The sequence below is a fragment of the Ammospiza caudacuta genome, chromosome 4 (genome assembly GCF_027887145.1).
Source record: "Ammospiza caudacuta isolate bAmmCau1 chromosome 4, bAmmCau1.pri, whole genome shotgun sequence".
Lineage (NCBI taxonomy): Eukaryota > Metazoa > Chordata > Aves > Passeriformes > Passerellidae > Ammospiza > Ammospiza caudacuta.
In genome coordinates, this window is record NC_080596.1 from 27,023,588 (window position 1) to 27,044,832 (window position 21,245).

General features: G+C 38.1%; 1 protein-coding gene across 1 annotated transcript in view; it reads right to left on the reverse strand.

Moving 5' to 3' along the window:
* Positions 1-1,467: 1,467 nt before the first annotated feature.
* INPP4B (inositol polyphosphate-4-phosphatase type II B) overlaps positions 1,468-21,245 on the reverse strand; it is a 169,076-nt gene continuing 149,298 nt past the window's right edge. Inside the window, exon 24 of the mRNA XM_058803042.1 lies at positions 1,468-1,645. Coding sequence (XP_058659025.1) covers positions 1,513-1,645 — 133 coding nt within the window. The 3' untranslated portion in view covers positions 1,468-1,512. The remainder of the gene's footprint in view (positions 1,646-21,245) is intronic.

Sequence of the window (21,245 nt, forward strand, 5' to 3'; positions counted from 1 at the left end):
AAGGATCTCTTTCTGATGTTTTCCTACAAACTCCAAAGCCTGATCTTGCAAATACACAAGATGGATTTAATTTTAGGCAAATGATAGATCAGTTCCATGGATCACCCAAATAGAATTTGCAGAATCAGGCTCTTAAATTCTGTTACAGTTACAGATTTATACCCAGTAATGAATATTAATGGATTAAAAAGAAGAAATTGAAAGTCACGGTGTATAGAGATTTCTTTGACTTCCATAGGAGTAAGCAAACATTTACTTCTTTATCCATGGCAATTACAATTTCCTACAGATGCTCAAATTCCCAGGGTAGTTTCATTAGGCTACATTTCTTATACTTCTGCTCTAGATATAAAAAGAAGGCATTGCATAAAGGTCAGTAACCAGTGAATACTTGGGAATTTTAAATTGTATTCCTCTCTGGGAGGCAGAAGAAGGTAAATAGAAGTAAATAGACACATTTAGAAAACACAAATGTTCTTTGCAAGACAAATTTCAGTATTAACACCAGCTGGCAGAACATTAACATTCATTTTTAAAGCTGATAGCTTTTCATCCTAGAGTGTCTACCTGCAGCATTACAAATTTTATATAAATCAGCTGTTGTGGCTAACTAGTCCTAGTACAGCAGTTTACTCATAACATTTATTTTAGGCTTTCTAATAACATACAAGTTTTCAGAGTCTAAAGATACATTAACTCCTGTATATACAACTTATTTTCCCTAGCACAAAAGAAAATTTGCTTTTAAGGATTTACACTAAAGAGGAGGTGAAATTCAAGTCACATTACTTGTGGAATTAATCGCCCTGATTTCAGTGTGATCTATGTGAAAGTGAAATAAGTGGTATTTGGCTGGGGTACAGAAAACCAAGAGTGATACATCCAAATGAACTGCAGGGAATCAAAATGGAATTACTGAAATTACAGTCTGCAATTACTAAAAACACATTATGAAGTTACCATGCTTATGTAAAGAAGCTAATTGTAATTACCAAAATTATATTTAGCCCAGGTATTATCATTAGCATCTTTCATAAACATTTCTGTGAAGGGTTTAATCCTTAGTGATCAAGACCTCAGTGCTCTGCTGGTTACAGAAAACACCTTTTCCAGCAGTAAAATACCCCTTAAATCAAATCTCAGGGTTTGGTTTGGAGTCAGAATGCCACCTTCCAGATTACTAATCTCTGTTCCTACAGCAAATGCCATTTCCCTTTTTAATCTTCAATCAAATGACCCCAGAAACTAATTCCAACTGGCTTATGAGTCATACTAAGCTTCAATTTCACAAAGATAAGTTGAATATATTTGATTTTCAGAATATCCAGTCCATTGCTTTTTCATGGTTTTATTTCATAATGACTAATCAGATTAATTTCAGTGTAAAATGATAAAACCTGCTAAAAATAACACCTCCACAGGTCATACATTCCCAATTCATATGTCATAAACAGCAGTTGTTATATTCACTAATTAGCATGATACATGCTCCTGATTACACTTTTGTTAAACTTAGGTGTCAGCTTTTCCATATGTCCCCTCTGGAGGTCTGTAGTACTTTGGGAAAGCCATCAGCTGTATCATGTTGAATGCATACTTTCTGCATTTGACATTCTTCAGAACATTCTCTATGCGGCATCCTTCTCTAGTGAAAGGGGGAAAAAGTACAACTTCATGAAACATAGAATAAATAAATATGCTTTATTTGTTCATTGCAGAGTTTCAGCAACAATTGAAGTAAAAATAACAAGGATTCAACTCTACATTTTTGTTTTCCATGAGTGATGATACATCTTACAGAATTAAATCCAAGGCCAGGCCCAGTACAGTTATTGCCCTCAGAAATAGGTGATAAGATTTTCCATCCCCCCTAATATATCTGCCCTTGCGGTTTAAAGTTCAGTAAAAAAAATTAAATACTTTAATGATACATTTTGTTCTAATTCCAGAAATATATTTGCCTTTTAAACCTTTTCATACCTTTTTTTTCAATTGATTTGCTATATATGTGTGAGTATACATTGCCCTAAAATGCGCATTCTAGAAATAAGGAATTTTATTAAGTCTGGCCCTAGAGATTAGTGAAGGAAAGTTTCATCTCTGCTTCATTTGCTGTATGTTCAGCTTTGCAATGAAAAAAAGAGAGAATAGCTTTTCAAACAGCCCAATCCACCTCTCTGCTTTATAAAGGAAGGATGTTCGTTCACATACAGTACAAAAGTCACAAGTGCCAAAGTGGTGCATCAAGACATAAACAGGACTTTGTTAAAAAGAATATAAAAGTGTATTGAAAGCAAAAGCAACTAAAGCAACAATTACAAACAGGCTAATTTCATTACAAAACAGAACTTAGTATATTCTATTTACTCTACAGAAAAGGGTTAGTTGTAGCAAAGTAATAATAATTTATTAAACGAAAACAATCCCATCAGCTAGTTACAATGAAAAAACACAACGGAAGATAAGTCTCACAAACCATTGCCCTGCCATATTTGTCTAGGGGTTAGTTTGTGTTGTGCAAATTTTTATTTATTTTTTTTGTCAGACTAATTACTCTGGAAAGAGGGATTCAAGCATTCAGGATTCCACAACTTCTATACAGTGACAGCATTGTAAGTGGGCTTTCTTTGCGCTAATTACAGTGGGAAAGCTTTACCATGAACAGAAAGAGCAAATCAATTCACTCAATGCATAGTATACTTCTCGGAGTTCAGAAAAAAAGAATGAAAACACAGTACATTTCAGACATTGGAATCTTAAAGATGAATCCTTGGGGTCTGAGACTGTAGAAATATTACAACATGATTCTTTTTTTCTAGAGTTAGTTCGTTGCTGTTTGTAGAAAAGAAAGGAACACAAGTAAAGTTTATTGATATTTGGCTAATAGCAAAGCAAGACTTAAAATAAGCCACACAACCAGCAGGTGTGAGCTGACAAGCAGCAAGGCGACAGGATAGAAGTGTCGAGAAGTTGGCTTGTTATCAGTTAGACAGCCTGTTTCGGGATCATCCGATTCAGTCAGTGCTCCCTGGGTCTGTCTGCTGTTAAACAGGGAAGTTAGGAACAGATAGAACAGCATTTCAGCAGCAAAGAAAGCCAACACGCAGGCATTTTGACAAAATGAAAGTACACAGCCATTTTGAGGAAATAGATTTATCTAAGTACTTCCAGTATAACTTTTGTGTTCTACAGCTGACATGGGAAGCATGATCACTGGGCAGCTACTAACATATTAATGCTACTAGGTGCCTTGGAGTAGTATTCACAAGTGAACATTAAATCACTTCCACAATGAACTACACCATCACTAAAATCACCACACACACTGAACAGAAACAAAATAAGGAGGTTTAAAAAAAAAGTTAAGGAAGCAAAGAAAAAAAGATCATGAGTACGTCATAATGCAACACTGAACAAATAATGTCTCCATGGTGTTCACAGGCTTTTCAGTCCTGCTTCAGTACCTATTAGGAAGTTTATTGGCAGAAATGAAAAGGCCACACACTAACAACTATTCTAAAATAGTATTAAATGATGGTAAACTGACTTCAAAAATTCATCACTGCTGGTGACTCAAAGTCAATAGCAGTTCTTTTTATTCAGAGGCTTGCGCACATTCCTGTAAGTAAATCACCTTGTATCTTTATCAGTCAACACAGGGAGGAGCTAATCTACTTACAAGGAAGTTCTACTGAATCACACTGGATTGTGTGGTCCTTGTCCTACCAGAGCAACAGGGACACTTCCACTGCCAGGCTTTCCTTTTGTATTCTTGACAGATTCTCTATAAGTAAAATTACTCACACTGCAACCACACTTCTTCAATTCCTCTGAAGCTTACTTGCATACACTCAGGAGTCCTGTTTATAGACTTCCTTTGGGCAGCAAGGACTGGCAAGATGTTTTTTTTTTTTTTTTCTATTTACTATGAATATCCTATGATTAAAAGATAACTTGCCATTTTTAAATGTGGACTTGAGAATATCCAAATATATCAGATGCCAATGCAGTGCCCTTTCAGAAGCACATGTCACAAGTATGCTCTTGCTTTCAAGAGAGAAAAAGCTGGCAGACATTATCTTTACTGTCCCACAGCTGCAGGTAAGATGAAAAGGATACTCTGAAAACAGCAGCAGCCACATCACCTTACAGAAAGCCTGCCTTCTGACTTGTGTGTTAAAGGGCAACACTACATTTCTTAAGCTTGGATAGCAAGAGAGGTGCAAGAACTGCATTTGCAGGTGGAACCCTAGGCAAGGGGGGTTGATCAAAACCTTTCCTTGCCCAATTTCTCTTTTGAACAAGCCTTCCATAATAAGTTCTTAGTCTTATTCTTTGCTTTGAACTTCAGTCTGTATGTTACACTAATAAAGGGATCAATACATACTATTTTAAATAGCAAAATAAGAGATAAAAAAATAAAATCCCTGCTATTTTCATCTAGGTCAAAGTAATTGATGGTGGCAGGGTGTTTGCTGCTTTTGTTCTACAGATCTCAAGTGTCCATGGATAGAACTTGGGTAGAACTCAGACTTTGCTGTAGACATTATCTCAGAAACTATCAAGAAATTAAGCTAATTGCATGATTTATTGGCCTTGTCAACACTGAAATAAGTAATTCTGTGTTTCTCTATCAGACTGCCCCAGCTATGCCTCTGTCCTAGGGCCCACCTACAGAACTTCCTTCCTCTTTTGCTTACAGTGACATTACTATTTGTGATCAGCTGGGAGGACTAACTTTATTGTTCCCAGTTAATGTTGTCCTCCATTATGTATTTCTATATACTTTTTAAAGAACCTGCTGCTTGCTGGTTTTCCTTTTTTATTTTTTTTAATCTCCACAGCATCCCACAGGTTTGTCCCTTTGACACTGTGCCCTCACTCCCTTCCAACTCTTCAAGGTGAGCCTGCAGGTTTCAGCTTACTCCCCTTATGCCCACAACTCATGAGAAGTCCAGCTCAACCCTCCCAGTCCCATCTCTTCCTTCCCAGTCACAGAGTCCGGGTGATTTTTGTTTGCCCTGCATCCCTTCCATCACAGACATCATGTGTGCTCCCATGGCTGAGTGGATGCACACACCAAACTTTTTTCTTCTGGAGAAATCCATCTGGACAGCAGTAAAGTTGAGCATTCAGCAGCTTGCACAGCCACTGCATTAATCAGATTGATTGTTTACATCAATCTGGAGAGCCCTGGCTTTGCACACCAATGGTTCATTCCAAGCAGACTGAGTCACACACTTGCAGGTTGTTCCTACAGGGATGAACCCTCCTGCTTCTGTGGTGTGCCTTGCTCTGTTGGACTCCACATCTCAACAGTGTCTGGCTTTTATCCGCATTGCTACAAGTAACATTAGCTTCAGTGAGATTTATGCAGGAGTAGTGATGGAAATATAAATAAAAGCCATTTGTTCTCTTTTTTTTTTTCAACAGAAAAGCCTACAGTACATTTGTTCTTTGATATGCTGAAAAGAATGATCAGTGTCTTTTAACATAAAAAGTTTATCTTCCCCCCAGGAAAGCAACCGTGAACAGCTGATGCACAGGCACTCTGTTCCACAAATTAGTCACATCATTCAATGCATGATTCAATAAGATGTCCTCAAAATAGAGCAAGAGGATCCAAGTCCATTATTAGCTTCCTAAGAACAAGCTGAGCAGAATAGCTACACATGCTTTTAATTGAGGAGGAATATTTGATCAGGGTCAGATGCCTTGCTAGGGTGTGCCAATATTTCTCAGTGCAGTGCAGTGCCAGTGCCTTCCAACACACCCCAAAGTGTCCTCTGCAGTGACTATTGACCAAAGCAAAGGCCTACACCCAGCTGTCAGCACCATAACATTGCTTCCCCTGGCTCACCCAACCCTGGAGGAGTTTTACTGCACACAGCAGAAATCCCACTAGTGCCCTATCAGCTGGATTCATTTGGCTTCTGACTGACAGCACAACCAGAACTGAGTGCTAAGAGTGCTACATGCTAAGGTGTGAAGATACAGCCATAGTTTCAGACGTTATCTGCATCACAAATTGTACAGCAAAAGGAAGGAAGAAAACTTGCAAAATAACCAGTAAGTTTCTATTTTACAAATAATTTAAACAGAAGTAGTGAAACCTTCTAAGTTTGCAACATCTGGAGTCATGAACACCCCACTAACCTATTATACAATTTTTATTAATTTACTCTCAAGTTGTTCATTTGAGACCTCCAGCACAGCACAAACACATTGTAGCAGCCAAGGGTTCTGTATGATGTTTTATCATCCTAAACTCCTGCTAGGAGTTGCTACATGCTTATCAAATGAGAAAAAGGCAAAACAGCAGGTATTTTTTGTTCTTTCAAATTCAGCTGATAAATTATTTGGACCTCAAAGTAGTGAAGCAGAGATGATGAAAATGGTGTGAGGAAAAAGCCTCTCAAGTCCTTAAGAGAGTCAAGCACACACATGAGGGCACATTCTGGCTTTTGATTATCAGTCACACTGATGTCCCTGAGCAAGGTTTTTGGAGGAGATGATTTTCACATTTTGGGATGTATGCTTATTTTTTAGAACTTTTCCAGCTACAGATATTAGCAACACTGGAAATGTTGAACTCTTCTACACAATTTCTTCAGGTGGAATAAATAGGCAGCTTTCTATTAACAGGTGTCTCACGTGCTAGTGGTGACTACAGTTTGAATTCATGTCCTACTGCACTTGTACTTTATGGGAATTTCCCTTTTTTTTGTAGACAGATTCAAGCAAGGTTTTTCTGGTCCTGATGTGTTTTTCTTGTTAAACTTCCGTGCTGACACAGAAAAATAGCAAAAGTCAGTTGCTTCTCTAGAGTGCCATCTGGTAATAGTAGAGACATTTCTTCAAATAGAAAGGATTGCTAACAGTTCTCAGTCTTACACAATTTTGATAACTTACCTATTCCTTTTATTTCAAGAGAGTCAAGTTCATAAGCAGCTTTCAAGAAGCAGCTTCTCTTAAGAAGTTTTTGGAATGAAAGCATCCTAATTTCTACATGATACATGTTACTGGGATTGACTGAAACACTTCAGAGAATAATCACCTGTATCAGTGTACAGCACTACAGTTCAAGAAGGCAGCCTTAACTTTTTCAAAGAGAAAATGTGGGATCCTTGTGAACATCTCCTAGCCATTACCAAGCTGATGCACTAGCACATCTAGAAGAATAAAACATTATGCAGAAGGAAATAAACAGGTATCAGCCTAGTCCTGAAGGATTTCAATATCAGAGCAGAACTCAGATAAAACATATAAAGGAATATCGGGAAACAAAATTTTATTTTGAAATATGAAGTTGATGCAATAAACCTCCAACAATTTTTAAGAACAAAAAATGGTTCTGCATTGTTTCAAAATAGAAGCTAAGGGAGGGGAATCAGCAGAGACATCTTTTGTATCAATGATCTTTAAAATTATTCTTTTTCTGATACGCATTTAAAAACTTAAATTTTTTTCCCTCAAATCTACATGGCATTAAATAAAGTAGAAGATGCTAGAAATCAATTTTTGCTGCTTACATGATCCTATAATCTCAGCTCAAAACAACTAGAATTGCTGAAACTGATAAGCAGTCTTAGATCTAAGAATACTGAGAAATTCAGTCAGTGATTTAGAAAGCTGCTATTTAAACATACACAAAAAACCCAGACTGTTTATCAAATCTGTTTTATCAAATTGTCACACTAAACTCCCTCCTCCTGTTTTACCTTTTGTACTGCAAGTTTTTCCCTGCTCTTGTTGCTAGAATAGAAATCCTCTATTTCCCCACTCCTTTCTTCTCTCCTTGCTTGGTTGTAACACATGACTTTTCTAATGCATTATTTAGGAAATAAAAAGGAAAGTAGATCATACAATATGAGGCTTGACCACTGAGTTGGACCATGCAGCACATTCATGGTGCAGTCATGATGATAGGACACCTAGATCTTGAAAATCACCTATTGTGAAGTAACTGTGGGGTTTGGCCTCAAAACTATTACGGAGTTTCAGTCTGTACAGAGCTAAAAAATCAGTTTTGAGGAGGTGGTCAGAGACAGCAAGCTACTGGAGGCTCAGTGCTGGACAGGGTACAGGTTTTAAGCACTATTATGAACAGGCCTTAACAGTCCACTACAGAGCAACAGATTAATAAAGAAACCCTATTGCAGCAGTATTTAATAACAGGCAAGGAGACACTTGGTACTACAGCCACACAACCACATCCAGGAAAACCCTGTTGTCTTATGTGCTGACATGGACAGACAGGGATCCTTTGGAAGGAATGCTAAAGTCAAAATTCAATTTACACAGTTGCTCTTTTGCTCTGCTGTGTATGTGTTCTCCTTGAAGCCAAAATAATTACAAATGTGCAAATTTATGACCTATTTTATCAGCTTAGCTGTGCTTGGATTTCCCAGAGCAAGTGAAAGAGGCACACACCCTGCACTGCCGGCAACAAAACAGCACAACTCACTCCAGCTTTGGGCCATGGAAACATCTCCCAAATTTTTGGGTCACACAGAGCAACACCCCTATATTTGTCTATGTTTACTTTTTAACATACAATTAACTCCGAAGAACAGATGGGAAAAGGGCAGTTTCAAGCTTTATATCTAATATGCATAAAACATGGTACTGGGTAATATACATCTCTACCAGTGTTAATCTTAGCACTTTAGAAATATCTGCTGATTGCAGAAGAATTAATATTTTCCTTTTTGACTGATACAGAATGCCTTCAAGAATGTTTTTCCCTCAATGTTAAAGACTATCTATGTGGTAAAAAAATAACATTGACAAAATTATTATAGTGAAAATACAAGAAACATAAATAAAAAATTCCAGTTAGAATCACAATTTTTGTCACTGGTGCATTTAGGACACGTACATTAGCAGGCTAAATTCACCCTCAGCATCTGAACAGCAAAGCCAAGTTGACTTTCTGTGCCTGTGTCCCTTAATCTGCCAAAATGGACAGCAGATACTGCCCCATGGGCACAGTATCCTGGTCATGCCACCTCCCAAAGTGCCCTGGAATCACTTGAGAGCACACTTAATCTGCCAAAACTGCATCCGGAAACATTTAATAATTTCACTGAATAAAATGACTGAGATCATGTTCTAGCATCTATCCCCAGAGGTTTTCAATTTACAGCTGTGGCCAGAAGCTTCAAGTCCTGCAAAGTCATTGTGGTGACTGTGTGAGAGATTAGCTTCAGAACTGAAAAGTGATGGGTTTGCAGAGGAGATTCTTCTTTACCTGTCAAGACAGCAGAGCAGTTTCTGAAACATGATTTTCACCTCTACTATACTCCAAGGAAAGGATTTGCTATTTCATTCTGCTTTTTACCGATAGTCCTCTGTAGTATTACACATCAATTTTACAAAGGTTTCTCTGTCTATCAAAAAGTATGGTTCTAATAATCTTCCTGGACACTCTTCTATAAAGTACTAGGATTACATGTGTATGGGAATTTCTCAGGTCAAAGTTGCAAAATCTTTCCTGACAAACTTCTCTTACAAGGTGTCAAATTCAGTCTAATGTACAACCAACACTAAAGCAAATGTGGTCTGTATCTCTGTGCAGGAAAACAACCAAGCAAAACCCCACAGGTTTGACCTTCACTTAAGCTCTGAATAGATACAACATTTCCCTTCCATAAGGGTATGGCACTGGCATAATTGGTTAGTGAGTCACACTTGTTTCCAGACTGTTTCTGTCACAGCAAGAGAGTTTTACTGAAGATGTAGTTATACATTTAGCTCACATAGCACAGTGAAGCATAAATCCATGATAAATTCTTTCATATGTCAAATCAGGTTTGAATACTTTCTGTTGACCACGAAAATAAATCTTCGTGAGTCATCCTTTTTCTTTTGGCAAAAAATTTTTTAGTCTTTTTCCCCATGCTGAGGACAAGTAGCAAAGCTGATTTAAGAGGCAGAAAGGGCTTCCTACACTAGTTAACAGACATGTGTGAAAGATGAAGCTTAAAATCTGTTATTCATTTCTAGATGTTCAAATCTATGGGTAGGATGACAGAATTAAGGTCAGAGAACTGCTGGTGTAAACAGAACATCATTTAATCTATGTTGCATCCCTAATTTGGGTATTTTAAGGGAGGAGGGTGCTGAACAGCAGGAATTCTAAATTTGAATGTTGTGACTTGCTGGGTTTTTTTGCTTGCAACTTCATTTTGAGATATATGAAAGGAGGAATGCAACTGCTTTTCATTAATGACACCAAGTCACATAGTCTCTTTGTGGGATTAACCAAAGTGTGAGTCATAAACTACAGACAACTGCTAGTCTCTAAATAATTCAGCTAAATAATGCCAGTTCATTAAAAACTTTCACCTAACACACTGATACACTTTTTTAAAACCACAAAACCAGTTTGAGATTTTATCTGTTCTGATCCCAGCTGTTCTTTCAGCAGCACACAGTATGGGGGTATATTTATACAAAGTGAATTTGTGCACATATAGATTCCCCAGCCACAAAGAAAAATGCATCTAAGTCTGATTTTAGCTGCTACCAGGAAAAAAAATGCAGCCCTGTTTTGGTTAGGTAGGGAGCTAACCAAAACAACCTATCCAAAAAATGCATAGGCTGGGATGCAGACTGCAGCAACCTGAAAATTGTGTCCCAACATTACTACCAATAAACCATCTTCTCCTCCCTTCAGCAGGTAGATTTTAAGAGAACTTTGGAAAATGCAAGAAAAATCCCATTTGAATCAGAAACACACTATTTTTCCATGTACTTCCTTCAGGGCAAATGACAAGGCTGGATAAAACTCTAATTTAAATGCCTTGAATGCATTTGTCATCTTTTCTGTTAATAGGTACAATGTGGAGACTTAGAGAAATAAACCTTTCTACGAGAAATTAGGAGTGAATGTAATTCTTTCATCTTGTTTTGTTTCAGTATCTTTTTAGAAGATGGCTGAAATTTTGGAGTCTGTTCTTCACTCAAGTACCAAGAAGGAGAACTGAAACTGAAATCTTTTAAACAATATTGAATACAAGCATTTTCTCTTTGGTTGTTAAGCTGCATTTGTAAGGAAATCTTTATTTGAATGCTACTGCAGATTTGTTAAGAAGTTCATTGTATCTCACAAAGACAATATTAGCACAGATCCACTTTTTAAGCAAAAATACCACTGCACTGACAGGGAGAATAAAGAGATGAAAGCCCATACTGTTTTTCCCCCAGTATCAAGAAAAAAAAAAAAAAAAAAGACTTTCAGAAGATTTGAGATCACTAAAGACTAAAAATTCAATAAGCCATTTATTTACCTTCTGCATTCCTAAATCTTTGCTGGCAGAAAGGAGTAAATAATTTATAACACAGGTGCAAATACCTTCCTCTCTGTAATAACAGTACATTTTTCTCACTGTTACAAAGAGCTGAAGGACATGGTTTTGCTCAGTGCAGTAACAGTAATTGTCAGTTTGCCAAAGATCAAAGATGCAGTTCTCAGGATAAGCTCTATGAACTATGCTCAAGACTCCCTGAGCACAAGAGGAGTTCACTACACTGTCAGCAGCACTTAACCATGAGCTAAGTCTCTGACAGATGAAAAAAATGGCAATTTATTTCCTGACCTGGACTGAACTATCAGATACATATTAAGTTTTTTATAAAGTCAGTCTTTCTTGTGTTGCAGACTGTGTTCTCTCAAGCACATGACCAGTGGTGCTGAAACATTATCACCAGAGTTCAAACTACAATGCCTTGGGACCTTCTACAGAACCTGCCAATTCCTGAAACTTTGGAGTCTCTGGGTTTGAGATATTTTAAGTATGAATGTTCCCAAGCACATGTTCAGCTTGTTCACATGTGCAACTGCCAAGCAGAACAGCAATGAGGCTTTCCACATTTGGTGGCAATTGCAAACACTGGGATAAGAGGGTGTTTTCCTGTGAGAAATCCAAAACATAAAAAAAAAAAAAAAGGAACCATCCAAGATTTTGTGGGAAACATTCATCCATTATTATTTTCTTCTGAAGAAGCAGCATGCCAATAGCAATGTTGGAGTATTCCTTCCTTCCTTCCCCAGGATAGGACACAGAAGATAGCAAGTGGGTACCAATGTCTCACTGGGATGGTAGAGAGTGACCTTTGTCTGCAGTGCATTTTTCTACTCTATTATATGCACTGCTTATTATGTGCACTGGAAGGAAAACAGTTCAAGGTACATTTCAGAGTTTCATCATCTCACAGTGCTCCGACTTTAGCTAAACACTGCTCCAATTTTCCAGAAAAACCCTGTATTTTGAAATAACTACAAAATATTAGACTACACAGATTGAGGTTGTGCTGGGGGCAATGCCAGTGCCTCTGATTTTACACTCTCTTTATAAGAATACAGTTCTCAACTATATTCTTATATGTATATAAGATTACATTCTTATTACATCTGTATTACATTCATATATTCTGGTATGCTCATGTTTCTGGCCATGCCTTCTTCAGTCACTAGGAAAACCAATAACACTTATTCATATGCTTCAGGGGTTTGGATCAAATAAATACGAGCCAAAGGCCAGGTGTTCATACAGAAAAATCTACAGTGCAGCCAAAAAGCACATAGGTTGTTAATGAGAAACATTTCATCCTCTCCAAATGCCTGTAATGTCAGGCCTTAAGGAATTCCGCTTTCTTTTCAATTTCTAATAAATGCTAATGCCCTTCAATTATATTGCAACTCACTCCACGTTAACCTCATTAGGAATAATACTGCCTTTCCAGGTGAGTGAGGGATGTCAGCACTCACAGTCCTCTCTAGCACTTGCTCATGGCCAGGGGACTATGAAAAAGGGCAGCCACCCTCCAAAAACGTCTGAGCAGGCTGATTCTGTCCCTGGTTTTTGGATAATGTTGAGCTTCTATGTCTGTTGGACAGCACTTACAGGCTTCTGGTAACTAAACAATTTTGGTTTGGTTTTTTTTAAAGATCTCAACTACTCTTATAGCTTTATTCTCAATTACCCTTTATTAAAAACTTATTATCAGTTCATATCACCTTGTCAGAGCCTGGTTTACACATGGAAATTAGTCCACTTGTCCCTTTTTATTAGTATTTAATTCTGTGTTAAATACACTATTAATGTACAGCTACTGATAGCTTAAATAAAATCTATAAAACACAAAAGCTGCAATTAAACAGCAAAAGCAATTTTAAAAAAATTATCTTTGCTGAGCTACAGGCATCTCTTGTTATCTCATTAATGTACACAGGGGACAGGCCTTGTGCACTCTTTATGTGGTTCATAATATCCTTCCTACTCTCTTAGAACACTGGAGTTGGTTAAAGCAAGCACTCTGAATTCCTTGAACTATTTCCTTTGGTTTTCCAGCTTGCATGAATTGCTAATGATGGCAGATATGAGATTCAAATAAAGCTAAAGATATGTGAGTGCAGGCCAGCAGCTGCACTTGTCAGACAAGAATGCTCATCAAGGCAGACAGAGTATTTTGATGTATGAAATAATAAATGACATTTTCCCATGTATGGTGCACAGTAATGAAGCACATGCAGAACACTACAGAATATGAAAAATATTATAATCCTCCCCAAGATGGAATTGCTCACAGATAATGGAAATTTCAATGGAAAAGTAATGGGTTTAGATTTGACCAATAATGTTCTCTTGAGTGCAGAGTAATTTAACAACTGAAGAAGCAACAGACAACCTGAGGGCAAGGAAAGAGCTCTCTATCAAACACTTGCTTCCATAAACAGGACATACTTTATTTAGAAAGCTTCCTCTCCCTCCCATTCATTCAAATTATTAGCTGCATATTTTTACTAAGGAACACTGATTATAAGTTCTTTTTCAAAAATAAACACATCAAATCACAATGGTAGAAAAACTAGAGCAACATCTAATGAAATACTGAAAAAGTGTTCTTCAGTATAGAAGTATAACTTCTGCATATGTATCTACTCAAAATGGCTAAATATCTGCAGAATTTATAATGTTGCTGAAATTATGCAAGCTGAAGTAACTTTGTCTGGAATAGTTATCAAATAAATTTTTTCTATGAAAATAAACAAGAATTTAGCATAAGGGCACTATAACTCCATCACTTGATGGCTATTGCTATGTAAACAAGGAAAGTAACCAAAGTGGACTTCTACCCTTATTTCAAAGCATGCAGTAGTTATCATATGAATTGAGCCAACAAGCAGCCTATATCTTGTAGCAGCTAAAGTTTAAAGATTAACTTAACAGTACACATTTCGTTTCTTACCCATTTCTTCTTTCTAATAACTTCTGGTTTCCTTGACCTCATGATAATAAATAAATTAGTGTCTAGTGACAAGCATATGTTTAAAAGCCCAGCAGGTTCTGATGTCAGCAAAATTTTCCTCATGCTAAGTTTTGCCCTCATACCTTTATTTCACCTTCAGGTATTTACTATGACAACTACAGAATACACTTCTGAGATCTGATCCAACTCCTTTAAAAGGCAACATTCCCTAACCATGAGTGGCAAGTCTTTGGCTGCCAAATTTAACAGCCCAGGCTTCCTCTAGTTCTACAGAACATCCCCAGGATGATTCAGGGCCCCTAAATCAGGCTACTAACCATCCTCCCCAGGACAGTATTGGGAACTTGAGTCCTTAATTGGGATACAATAGGTATCTAAAGTTTTACAATAGATACAGCTTGATTGTAAGTGTTGCACTGAATTCAGTGGTCTTTGGAAATAACTTCTCCAATGCCAATCGCCCAATGTTTTTTCCCTCTCATCTTCAAAGAGCTTTATAATCTCCAGCCCATACTTGCACTGCCACTGTATCCCCTAAAAAATGAACCTCACAAGCCTAGATTTTATCTCCAGCACCACAGACATAGTCAAACATGATGGATAACAACATAAACTTTTGAGCTCACTTGATGACAGAGTACTTTTGAAGGACAGACTTGATTTTTGTCTATAGTGTAAATAAAAGAAAAACCAAGAGATTTATGAGACAGGAATTGTCAGGTTTGGGCTACATTATGATGTGGTACAGAACATTAGGCTTTGCAACAAGATGAAATGTATTTTATTTCTCTTTTGGCATTCCATACCCAATGGAGTATGGATAGCAAGCTTCAAGTTTTTATTTTTGCCATATAAGATCATTTGACTTTTTCCACTCCATTGTAGTATATGTTTAATTTAATAAACCTTATAATTAAAAAACCCCTTCTAGTTTATTCAAGGATTACAATTCAGAGGGGGTTAATTTAATTCCAATGGTTTTAACATCTGTGGTTTAAGTTGCAGAAAGCTTCCAAAGTAGCTATTGAAGTAATGTATTGCTTCATTTACAAAGGAAATTGGATGCCTAATGCATTTTGTGGTGCAATAATAATGAAGCTGTAGTATTTGCATAAAGCAGCCCACAGTAATACCAGGTGTAGGTCCTGTCTGAAGAAAGGCTTTTAGACTTTTTCTAGCCCAGTGTGGACACATTATTCCATCGGGTTACACATTAGCATAGAGATCAGTGAAATCCTCACCACAGAGAGCCACATTTGGGGAGGATGGATATCTCATCTGTGCCTGAAAAGCTGAATGCATGGGGAGAAGTTGCCTTTTAATTTAACTGTTGGTGTGGACTGTTAGTGGAGAGCAGACTGGCCAGAAAGGGCTGATGGCAGCATCATAAAGATCTGCATTCCCTTCCCTACTTGGCATTCAGCTGCTGGAGCTGCTCAGAGCAGGGCATGGAACAAGGCTCACCACAGACTTCTGACAGCCAATCTCTAGCCAGTGTCATTCACTTTGCTAGAGCTATTACAGTTTTAGTTCACATAAAATAAAAAATTATTATTATATGGCTTTTTGTTCATGAGTGTAGCATGTGTATCGGGCACAAGCCAGTATTTTGGAGAAGAAAAACACGTCAAAATTCAAGGCACTTGAGGAAGATGGTCATTGTTATCAACACAGTACTCACTGGACTGCACAGCTGGGACTATGAAACGTGTGAGTTTTGCTTTCCAAATGGCTTTGATTGGTCTGATCAGAGGATCAGTCTCTTCATCTTAACAACCTATTATTTGCTACAATGATCTCATCCTGATAATCATGATGACCATTTCTTCTTCTTTTGGGTATGAATTTATGTAGACCTAATTCAAAACTAGGAGGTGAACTCCAAATGGTGTTACTGTATTCGCTGCAACAACAAGCAAAGCAGAAAATTTCAGGGTTTAATCTGCTCAAGAGAGAAACACTCTCAGAATAGAACTATGTCTCAAAAATATCTGTCTTGTGTTTGAACATCTGTGTAAGCATGCAGGAGGTAATCTGTACTAAGTTCAAGTTCATTACCACCTCATTGCAAGTTTTTTAGATTGGAATTAAGTTAAGACTGAAATGAGTTTTTTTTAATCCCTATTGTGCTGCACCAAAGAAGATGCTTTGTGATAGCAGGAAGAATGATTGCCTTTAGGATAGAAAACATAAAATTTGAGATCTGTCACAAAAAGATTTTTAAAAAGTCTGCTAAGCCTACAAATACTTTTCTACACTACTGTACCCAGCATTGTCTTGCCAGTGAATACCCTTGGTGTAAAAGTAAGAAAATGTGTCTGATTTGAAAAATGTTACTGCACTCAAGTTTCTCTGAAAACCAAGAACAAGAGCTTGATCACATTGTGCGAAATGACCACATTTTCCTAGAGCTTCTATCCCACCAAAATTTTCATTTACAAACAAAGATCATCACATGAAGATAATAAACCTACAGGGCAACACAGGACATGAAAATCTCAAGTGTTTCAATTACCTTTTAATTGCCAATCAGAAACCACAGCAATGCAGAAATAAAGTACTCTAAAACCATTTTCCTGTCTTGGAAAAAGATTTGCAAAGTTTGTAAGCCATTTTAAATAGTTCGCTTCATTAAGTCATCTAATTAATCAGCAATGTGACAAATACAATTCTGCATTTGTATATAATCATGTGTGTGTGTGTGTGCATATTATGTGCACTATAACACAGACCAACATACTTAGAAAGCAAAGCTTTGGTGTATGCAATGTTGCCTTGTCAAGCATCATCAAAAGGTGATCTCAATCCCCTTTAGCCAGAAAAACATTTTATTGACTTTTGCTCTACTAGATTGAAATTATGCAACTTACAGTCAGACAGACAATAGCCACAGTCACAACACAGTATTCTGTATCTCCTGGAGAGCAAAGACAGCCTGAAGCATAAGGCTGTGCTCACACTAAGGATTTCATGGAATTGTGGGTGCCTCATCCCTGGAAGCATTCAAGGCCAGGTTGGATGGGGCTTGGAGCAGCCTGGGGTAGTGGAAGATGGCCCTGCCCGTGGCAGGGGGTTGGAATGAAGTGATGGTTAAGGTCCTTTCTAACTCAAGCCATTCCATGATTCTATGAAGCATTGTACTTTTCCCTCCACAAAAGAACAGAAGGATGTGAGCTGCTACAAGAGCACGACAGCATTTACAGAAGGCAGCGATGCAATTTAACAGGGGAAGAACAATCCTACAGAAGCAAAAGCAAAATACCTCTACCTGGCAGCACATCTTGGGCTTCTTGCATGGCACAGGAGAGAAAATAAACAGCATCATAGTGGTCTGATATGTGCCAACTTACTTGAAAAATAAATTCAAAAAGCATCTTCACACGGCAAATGAATGTCAAACTAACTTTAATGTGGCTATCTACAAATTTGCTGATAATATCATTGTGATAGCAAATTTTTACAGAGAAAGGTGACGTAGGGAGCAGCCTTCTCCCTGAGGCTACCACACAGCAGGAAAGCCAGAGAGGATTTTATTCAGGATGATGTTGAGGGTAGACTATCCATCAGCACTCAAAAGCTTACTCACCAGTTCAGCAATGTCCACAAGGCAGAGAGCCTTGAATTGTGCAGCCAGTATTGCTGCATTTGCTATGTCAGCATGAACCCAAGTAGCAAGAAGGAGTGTGAAAACAGAATTAGTACTATGCAGAAAAGTGAATGTCAGGTAATGAACATTATTTACAAGCTTTGCTATTGCACATTCAAGTACAGCAACAGGACTCTTATTTAAAGCAAAACAGCCTATGAGAAGAGGCCCTTTTAAAGAAAAAGTAGATTCAAATGAAATTTCAAACAAAGGAAGGACTATGATGTCATAAAGGACTTGGCACCTCTGTACTAGTTTTCTCCCACTTTAAAATTGAAAGAGATCCAAGAGCATTTCTTTCTCTTGCCCTTTGGTTGTCAATTATAAGCTTTTTAAATCAAAAAACATTTGACTTTAAAAAGTGCAAGTGGAATAAATACTCAAACCAGTTATAGCCAATATTATCAAAGCAGTCTCTTGTGGATTTTCAGAATCATTTAATGGATCTTTGAGAATGAGATATTGTTGTAGCTGCTTGCCTCTGCCTGATGCTACTTCAATCACTTCAAAACCAGCCAATAATGCCTCTGCAACAGTGCCAGTTTAGCCATTTTTATTTGCTTTCCTGAGGCTTTAATGTAACAGCCATTTAGGAGAAATAAACTTAGAACAGAGACCATGCCAGTCTTGGTTAAACACCATGAGCTAAAACCCTAAAAAAACAAAACCAAAACCATATGAAAAACACTCCACAACAAACTACTCTGGACCCTCACATATTTTACTTACCACACACCACAAGGCAGTTTGCTGGAAGTTGCAAACCTTTCTGAGCTGATTACTTTGTATTCTGTAGATGCTCTGCTATCAACAGTTATGAAAGAATTATAAAGGAATTTAAATTAAAAAACCACCAACTTTGGAATGATTGTTGCAAAACAAATATAAAAGCCAACACTATTTTGACAGGAATTATATATTTTCATCAGATTTTCAGTTCACCCAGAACACAAACTATTAACCAGATGATCCTACAACAGGGTTTCATAAAATACATGACTGTGTGATCAGATTGCACCTTAGTCTTTTCAATGTTTTAGTAATCTAAACAAGTTCCTCAAACCTGAAAAATGCTGACTGGAAAGGGGCTGAAGAGTAAATATATATATTTTTAAGGTCAGGTGTATCTCAGTGATCTATTGCAGATAATATGATGCCTTTTCAGCCTTTCTCTAGAAGCAAAGGGCACATGCTAGCTCTTGGTGTGAGGGGAAGGAACAGCAATCTGTACATATCCTCTTTGGGCACAGGGACTGAGTTCAGCTAAACTGAAATGTGGGATAAGAAGGCTCACACATTCCAGTGTTCCCACAAGGGTAAGGAGACGTGCAGCCAAGGGGAGGCTGTAGCATGAAATTAAAGCTGATGATACATCAGAAAACCCATAGGATGAATGAGAGGGACAGAAAAGGAAGGTTTCTTATCTATGTACTACACAACAATTTCACGGAACAGTAAGTGAAGTTCCTGAGTAGCACACACAGAGGCATTGTCTCCCTCAGTAAGAGGCAACCTAACAAAAGAGGCTGGTTCACATACCAAAGGATGTCATCCCTTAACAGAAGAGAGAGGGAGCAGTGATTCCCTTCCCACGCTCTGATCTCCGTGGTGTAAGGGACTTTAGATCTTGGCTAAGCCTTGCCTGGAATCACAAGACTCTGCAGAGGCAGAAACGTGCTCTGGCACCTTCCTGGGGCATTAGGAGCATCTCCAACAGAGCAGAAAAGCCAAGGGCTTTTCCCACTGCTGGAAGACAACACACACATGGCAGCTTCCAGGCTGGGGAGAGGAGACAGGCTGGCAGGGAAGCAAACCCATACCAGGGCACGGGAGCAGATGCACAGCCAAAGCAGTGCCCAGGGATTTCGGCATTAGGGGTTTGGTTAGAACCACAGGACAACTGCAGCACCACTAAGCCCCAGGGCTGCAGAAACTACTTTAACTGTTCTATCATTAAGAGTCAGCTGTGGAGCTGGCTGTGCACTTTAGCAGGACTCCAACATTTCCTTTGCATTAACTTCCTTATAAACATGTGCTTTCTATTCATACAAATTATAGTAGAGACCTCCACTACTAAGAATGCAAATTCCCCAAATTATCTCCCAGCTTTATCTCTGGATGATCCAGAGAATAGGATAGCAATATAATACTGCTGCCTCCATTCCTGGGTTTAGTTCCAGCTGACTGCAGACAACATCATGAAAGTAGGAAATACATAATAGGTACATAATGATCCAAATGGAAACTCCTCTGGTCACTGCACTGCAAACAGCTACCAGGACTTGTATTGCAGGTTAATACTGAGAAACAACTTGTTGCTGCCAGGGATTCCAGTGAAAGGTCACCAGTGGCTGCTGTAATGGTAAGGATACACTTACAAAATGTCACTCACCAAACCAGAGCTGCCACAGAAAGCAACAAGTGGAAACTACTGCTAAAACTAAGCTGAGAAAAGCCACTGTCAGAAGAGTTTCTATAAAAATACCACACACTAAGATGTTACTGCAAGAGACTAAGAAACAGGGAAATGCTCATTGGAAAAAGAAAAAGCAGCAGACTGAAGGGAGAAAACCCCCATACATCAAAGACAGTTCCTCAAATTATGGTTATAAAATATGGGGGCTGATGATGACACAAAATTACATCTCTCCTTTTATTTTGGCATCCAATATGATTTTAGATTCTCTCCCTAAAGAACCCGAGATAGAAAAATTCAGATCCAGTGTCTGAAGCTGAATAGGACCCTAATTATTTGAAAGCACAATTGTATAACAGAATGTGCCTGGTCACCTTATGAATGCATCATAATAATAAATGGAAAAAGATAATGTGGAGATTGAATGCTGAATTCTCTCATGTCATGTACATCTTAAGCACTAGGCTAGCCCCCCGAGATGGTGGCTGGCCCTGAGCCAGTGTTCCATCCCAAAGGATGGGACTTAGGAAAAAAAACTGAAACCAGGCTGCTGTACAAGAAAAGATGATTATCTGAGCCAGAGAGCATTCCTACAATAGGAAACTAAGTTTATGAAGGGATCAAGGGAGTCTGAAATGAGAGGAAAGATAAACCTAGAAATGTATTTATCTGCTTCCTTTACAAGGCAGCCAGAGCTATAGCCTGACACTCCATCACCTTTCTCCTGAAGGAATGCAGGATCTGCTATCACAAAACCACCTTGTTTGGAAGAGCAGCTGGTTGCTTCTTCCTTGTGTGCCCCCTCCAACCTTTGGACAGTCTGTAGGTTGCTGGGACTGCAGACAGGAAGTCATGAGCCCTCCCTATCCAAGTTATATTACTCTGAGAAGAACACTGGTTTAGAGG